The sequence below is a fragment of the Hipposideros armiger genome, unplaced genomic scaffold, assembly GCF_001890085.2.
Source record: "Hipposideros armiger isolate ML-2016 unplaced genomic scaffold, ASM189008v1 scaffold_32, whole genome shotgun sequence".
NCBI lineage: Eukaryota > Metazoa > Chordata > Mammalia > Chiroptera > Hipposideridae > Hipposideros > Hipposideros armiger.
In genome coordinates, this window is record NW_017731382.1 from 4752201 (window position 1) to 4759648 (window position 7448).

Genomic DNA, 7448 nt, shown 5'->3' on the forward strand with positions numbered 1-7448 from the left:
TTAACTTTATATTTGTGATTATGCATCAGTGTTTTCTTTATTCATTGGGTGTGACTTCCGTGATTGTACCTGTGTTAATGTCATGCTTATTCAAACTTTTCTTTCTTGTTTGATCTGCTGTGCTTTCCCCCAGATAATCGTAGCTGGGCTATGTAAATACCCACATGTACATATTGTTGCTTCTATGCTGATTGTCATTCTCTTAGGTCATTTAGAGGCCCCGGAACGATGGCGAATGAATTGCTTGTCATTTGCCAGGTGCTGTTGTAAGTGCCGACTCCTCTGACCTCCCAACAGCTCTATGAGAAAGGGCCATTATTATTATCCCCCAGGAAGGGGACACACACAGAGGTTAAGTGAATTGGCCAGGGCCACACAGCTGGTAAGCGGCACAGCTGAGATCGGAACTTAGGCCACCTGGCTCCAGAGAGTATAAAGGTCAAGAGAGTTCCGCCAGTCGCCTAGCTTGTGACCCTGGGCAAGTTACCTGACTCCCTGAGCCTCATCTTCCTCATCTGTAACATGAGGATCAATTCTGCCTCCCCAGGGTCCATCAGATGACAGCACAGAGTGCTCAGTGTGGGACCCATCCATCGCTGAGAAGCACTCGTAAACATGCTTGTTTGCCCTTTGGGGTTCTTCCTCCATCTTCACTGTAAACTGGGGTTCCAAACCCCCATTCTCTTCTCGGCTGGTTGCTGGATTTGCCGGTAGGAGCTGTTTGAGGCGTGGTCTGATCCAATGCAGGGAGCAAGGAAGCTGGGGTTGTTGGAGTCTCGCTGCGTTCCAGGCATCGTGCTGGGGCTCCTGTGCACGGTTGCACGAGCAGCCCCTTTTGCTGAATGTTGGAGTACCACGTGCCTCAAAAGCATTCTTTCTGGCCTCTGTTGGAGGAGGAGAGGGAAGATGGCTGGGAACGGAGACTTTATCTGTGTAACCTGTCGGCATGGGGGCGGGGCATTGGCCTGTGGTGTGCGCTCCAGATATTAATCCCTGTACATGGGACTATCTAAGGGACTGTTTCATGGAGTGGCCCGAGTGACCTGAGTTTACAGTGAAGGGGGCCACAGGAAGGTGAGGTTTGTGAAGGAGGAATAGCCAGGTGTTGAATGCTGCTACCTGGAGATCCAGCAAGGTGATGACCATACAGTGTCCTTTCCATTTAGTTAAGGGACGGTCTTTGGTGACCTCGGACTGGGTGGGTTAGCGGGGCAGGGGGCCAATGCGGGCACGTTCACTGGGAGCTCACTCATGGCGGGGGTGGGGGTGAGGCGGCGCACGGACTGCTCATGGGGGTGCAGGCTGCTCTCCAGGAATTGCTGCTTCACCTCCCCTCGCCCACCAGCCCCCTGCAGAAAAGCACTGGAAGAGCCTGGAGTCGCCCCCACACTGTGCCTATCTCCTTCCGGGACCGACTTGTTGCCTCCTCCTGGCACGCTCCTTCACATCCGCCTGGTACCACACTCCGGGAGCGCGGCTTGGCAGCCTTACTAAGGCTGGACACACATGCAAGCCCGCTTCTCGGTATGTGCCCCCAGGCTCGCCAGAGTCGCTAGAGTGCAGGTACCCGGATGCTCGCAGCAGCACTGCTCGAAAGAGCCCAGAGTGCAAACTGCCCAAACGCACGTGAACTGTAGAAGGGACAAATGAGATACGGCACAACCAGACGGAATATTATACAGCCCTGGGGACACGCGAACACCCAGGGCGGTGCAGATGAGTCGCGTAACACGTGTGGGGAGCGCAGCCAGCCTGCCGTTAGAGAGGCGGGGGGAGGGGAAGGCGGCACCGGGCACGCTCTGGTTCTCCACGGGGGAGAAGGTTCCGTGGGTGGGTTTGCTTTGTGACACTCGCTGAGCGGCACACATCTGGTCTGCGTACATACTGTACATATGCTGTAATGCAATGTAAGTTCTGACAAACCAGCAAAGGAACTCTCCTTCTGAGCTGTTGGCGCTGCCACTGAGACACGTGGTGAAGGCTTCCGGTGGGGGTGGGACCTGGGTTCGAGTCCCAGCTCTCCCATCCCGGTCAGGTCACTCCACCCCTATTGGGTCTCAGGCACATCTCCAACCAACCTGCAGGGTTGAATGATCTGGAAGGGTGACAAAGGACGGGCCTAGAGCATATCCGCAGGGACAGAGTGAAGGCTGCTTGCCATGCCCCGTCACCCTGGAGTCTCCTCCTGAAGCTCACCTGACCTCCAGGTGTCTGCACTTCCCAGAGCTGCCACAAAAGACCCCTTCCTCCTGCTCCACCTTCATAAATCAGAGTGGGGCACTGGTGACATCCCCATTGCCATTCTTTGCCACCCAGTTCAGCCTTTCCTTGTTCTTAGATCTGGTCAGAAGAGGGGTGCTCATTGTGGGTGTAAAAGGGGGAGTGTGTGAGGATAGCTGCAATCCCCAGGGACCGTGGGACGTTTCTGGAGAGTTCTTTCCTCTGGCCAGCTGTCCACATGGAACCCAGGGTTCCAGCAGCTGCGGCCCAGACACAGGGCCACTCCTGTGCCCAGCCAGAGTCCCCTGGCCTCAAGGACGCTACCTGCCCCTTCTGCCCAGTAGGGAGCAACCTCATGGGTGGAAAATTCCTCAATGCCCCCTGCCCGCACCGCAGTATCTCTTAGAACTATTATTAAGGTTTAAAGCGGATTTTTCCTTTTAAATGGAGGCCCGTAGAAAGGGCTTTGGGCGGTCGGGGCTGTGAGCCTCCGTTCTCCCCGGCAGTCCCATCTGCTCTCAGCAGTGGCTGCCCGAACCCAGCCTAAGAGTTTTCAGGTTCTTTAAGTGGAAACGCGCTGGTCAGGCTTCTCCTCTCCTCTGGCCAAGCTGGTTCCCCGCCCCCAGGCAGGAAGTGCATGTGGGGCTGGGTCTCCCGGGAGATGAAAGATATCTGCAGATGCCGCAGACACGCCTGAGTTTGGCTGCCTGCATCTTGCCAGCACTCGATGACTCCCAGCTCCATCCCGGCTCCGTTTTGGTCTGAGGATGAATGATCCTGGGCATCACGGGTCCACTCCCAGAAACCCTGTTCTTGGGCTGATACCTATCTTGGTGTTGGTCACTCATGAAATGGGCAGAGTATCTTAGACTCATCTCACTGCCAGTACACAAGAGAAGTGCTGGGGACCTCTGCCTTATTTTGTCTTGACGTCACTTTCCAAAGCCCGCCCCAGACTCTGCCACCCATCTCTTTTTCTGCTTTTAGTCTAAGCCTGTAGTTGTAGACCCTGGTTGCTATTAGAAACGTCTTAAAAAGTACAGGTCTCTGAACCTCCTTCCCAAAGACACTGATTCATTGGTTGAGAGTAGAGCGAGAACAGCAGTGTGCTGGGGCCCACTGGGTGCCAATCTCCCCACTTCCATCTGCAGTGACTTCACTTTGGGAAGTTGAGATCTGCCGAGATGGAAATTGGCAAGCACTACAGACAGGGTCCCAGAGAGCCTGTTATTAAACGTTTACCAGCCCACCACTGGGCCAGGGCACCAATATTTTTTCAAAGCTCCCACGACGATTCTCACACAGATCAGGGCTGAGCCCCACTGGCCTAAGCTACACCTGATCGGCATGGTAAGGTTGATATTTGCTGATAATAGCTCAGTTATCTAGCCCGACTAGAGCTTAAGCTATTTACGTGAATTAGATCACTTAACTCTGACAATGACAAATGAAAGAGGGTTATTATCTCCATTTTCAGATGAGGAAATCGAGGCCCAGTTTAGGTTACTTGGTACCTTGTCCAGGCCACACAGCTAGTTGGATCTGAACCCAGGCCTGAGCTCTCAGAACCGGAGTCTGTCCGGGGCCTCTGGGATGGCTGTGGTCAGTGCCCAACTCTTCTCAGCTGGTTGGATGCAGAATCATCACCCTTGGGTCTGAGCCTGTGATGCTCCTACAGGTCAGCACAGGATGGGCAGTTATCCACAGGGGTCGCTGGCAATGGGCACGTCTCCATCCAGCTTAGGCCAGGTGCTTGAACTCAGAGCTGAGAGAGTGCAACCCAGTTACTAATGAGCTTTTGGTGTCCGTGTGTGTGTTTTTCCCTTTCCAGTGGAACACGACAAAGAGTTTTTCCACCCGCGCTACCACCATCGGGAGTTCCGGTTTGATCTTTCCAAGATCCCAGAAGGGGAAGCGGTGACTGCAGCCGAATTCCGGATCTACAAGGACTACATCCGGGAACGCTTCGACAATGAGACGTTCCGGATCAGCGTTTACCAGGTGCTGCAGGAGCACTTGGGCAGGTGGGTGCTGTGCTGGTGCCTGGGAGGGACGCTGAGTTTCCTGCAATTACCTAGGAAAAAGCAGGTGACAGCCAGAGGCTGGGGCTGCCTTGGGGCGGGGACAGCGATGACTGCCTCCACCCTGGGGCACCCACCGTGTGCCGGGCCTTATACCCAATCTTCTTCTGAAAGAAGGCGTGTGGCGTATGTTGCAGTTTCTTAAAACTGTCACCATCCGTGAATCCTGTGAGGAAGAGGGCATGGCGGAGTGAGCCTGGGGTGGGGTGGTGTGGCTCTGGCATGGAAGGAGGGCTGCTTCTCCCACTCATCACTCTGAAACCCAGCGCACGATGTCAAGCCACCAACCACAGTGGCCGTTTGTAATGAAGTTAGGGGATGAAAACCCTCAAACCAAAAATAAACAAGCAGAAAACTCTCAGCCTTCCAAAAATCAGGAGGTCAGGAACCAAAAGCTTGTGTTGAAAGGCTTTAATTTCTTGACACACTTTAATTTCAAGGTCTTCTGAGAAGACTAAGAGAATGGGCTGGAATATCTAACTAGTACATTGTACAGTCCCAAGGTGACATCTAGGGCTTTTGGACATCTCAGGTGTCAGACTTTGACTGCCCCCCCACCCACCCCATGCCATTCTTGGTAATTACTGGAAAAAAAGTGGATGGGCACCTCCTGAGGGGCAGTCTCAGCACCCCCAGTTGGCGTGGGGACTTGTTACCACATCGGGGACGTAGGAACCATTATTTATCACTTTGTTTGCCAAGCACCGTTATTTTGGGGACCATCTTAAATCCTGATAAAACCAAACTTTTCTTGAGTGTTTCCATTGTCTTACATTTGTAATCTCATTTCATATTCACGGTGACCCATCTGGGAAATAGAGAGAATTAAGACATGAAATCAAGGTCTTACTCTGCGACCACCAAGAGGGAAAGTAGACAAATTAGAACTTGAGCCCAGGCACACAAACAATAATTTCTTTTAATAATTTATTCTTGAATAGGTAAGACATTCACAGTATAGCATTCAAAAGAGAGAAAAGCAGCTATAGTGAAAATTAAGGCTTCTTCCCACCTCGGAACCCCAGGGCCCCAACCTTTAGGCAGCAGTTTCTTGAGTTTCCTCAAGTCAGCAAATATATTTATATATTTTAATATATTTGGGTTTATATATTTCCCCAACTGACGTCTCATCACGTGCTTTCTCCCAGACCTTACCTTCGTCACTGGACAGTGAACCTCGACCCTCCTTCCATGTCCGTTCTCAGGGAGGGTCCTAGTTCTCTTAATCACACCTTCCATTGGATGGGTCGTGCCACAGTGTTTAGCCAGTTTCCCATGTGCACACAGCGGGCTCCTTTTTTCCGCATTGTGTTGGGTTGTCGGAAAAGTCATGACGTATTTTTTTCTGTGTTTTTCGTTGCAAAAATGTGTCATGACTTTTCCGACAACCCAATAGATGGCGCAGGGTAGAGTGGGGGTTGGGAGCTGGGGAGGTGAGGTGCCGGAGGGATAACTTTGTTGATACTTTATTTCACACTTGTGCATGCCTATCAGTTGGAGACAGTTCTAGAAAGAGAATTGTGGGGTCAGAGGGCACACACATTGGTGACTGGTGGATTTTGCTGAACTGCTGTCCGCGGAGGCCGGGTCAGTTCATCAGTTCATACTCCCACCAGCCACACAAGAGAAGGCCCGTTTCCCCATGTGCTCGTCAACACGGTCTCTTATCCAACTGTGTTGATCTCTGTCAGCCTGGTGGGTGACAAATGTTATCTCGCTGTGAATTAAATGTGGCTTTAGGGCCCCCACTTGAATGCACTGCCCTGTGGTACCAGAATGTGTGTGGTGCAGGGGAGGCGGCAGGCAGCCTTGGCAGCCACCTCTGACTCTTACACAGGTGCCCCCGTCACCCCTGGCAGGCTGTGCCCTGGCCCCAAGCCCGATTACAGAAGAAACATCGAGTTCCTTCTCGGGGAGGGTGACATATGTTTGCTCTGTACTCTGACAAATCCCCTGGGACTCTTGAACAAGAACATATGTTTGACTTTTCTCATGAAGGCAGATTAACCGGGGGCGAGGCAGGTACCCAGAGGCTATTCGTCAATTGCCCACTTGTGTAAACCTTGTGCCCTGCCCACGCTGGGCCTCTTGGCAGGCTCCCCAGCCCTGCCTCCAGAATCTCCATCAAGAGGTTTAACCTCAGGAATGTAGCTGTCCCCAGTGGCTTTGGCTGAACACAAGGGGAAGGGCTGGCCGGTGTCACCTGTGTGGGTCTTCCTGCTGCAGCTCCACGCAGGAGTGTGTTCTCCTCCCTGGCTGGTGGCCGCAGGGACGGCTGGGATGCTGTCGGTGCCGGCCCCTTACCCAGTGAGTGGGAGCTTGTTATAGGACTGCCAGCATCCTCAGACACTGCTCTCGATGTGAGGGGAGCTCCACCCTTGGTCCCTCCCCTCCTGTCCTGGAGACCCTGTGATGGGCAAGCCAGGCCAGATGGGCACAGTGCCTGCCTCATGGGGGTCAGAAGCCACCGCGTTTGGAGAGACACGTGAGAGCCCAGCAGTTCACTGATTTAACCCTCACTGAGCACTCCTGCCCACGGGATCAAGCAAGCAAGCTCAGCTCAGGAGGGCAGGGACCGCGTGTAAAATGGTGGCTGAGGGGTGTACTGGTTTCCTGGGGCCGCCCTAACGAGGAACTATGAATTGGGTGGCTTAAAAGCAACAGGACATTTTTCTCCCACCGCTCGGGAGGCCAGAAACCTGAAATCAGCGTGTTCACAGGGCCGAGCCTGCGCTCTCTCTGTGCCTCTCCTCTTGTAAGGAAACGTCCATGTTGGGTTAGGGGCCCTACTCCAATATGACCTCATCTTAACTTAATTCTATCTGCAAAGACCCATTTCCAAGTAAGGTTGCATTCACAGGTGCAGAGGTAGGACTCGAGCACATCTTTGTAGGGGATACAGTTCAACCCATAATGGAGTGCAGAAGAGAGGCAGTAAACAGGTGAGCAAGTAAGTAGACCATCGGGCCTGATAAGGTAATTGGGTGGTCACTGATGGCTTGTTGAGTGCAGGACATTTGAATGGCAAGAAGGATCTGACAGTGGGAGGCTGCGAGGCCTAAGGCAGCGGTGAGCCAGCAAGGGAGGCTTGCAGGCAGGACGGAGGGTGGTTTATAGGCAGGATGAGGGAGGCTTGCAGGCAGGACG

At 53.2% G+C, this 7448-nt stretch overlaps 1 protein-coding gene across 1 annotated transcript in view; it reads left to right on the forward strand.

Annotated features, from left to right (window-relative positions):
* The window catches only part of BMP7 (bone morphogenetic protein 7), a 91599-nt gene that overhangs the window by 27060 nt on the left and 57091 nt on the right, over window positions 1-7448 (forward strand). Inside the window, exon 2 of the mRNA XM_019637162.1 lies at window positions 4052-4244. Within this exon, the coding sequence (XP_019492707.1) occupies window positions 4052-4244 (193 nt within the window). The remainder of the gene's footprint in view (window positions 1-4051; window positions 4245-7448) is intronic.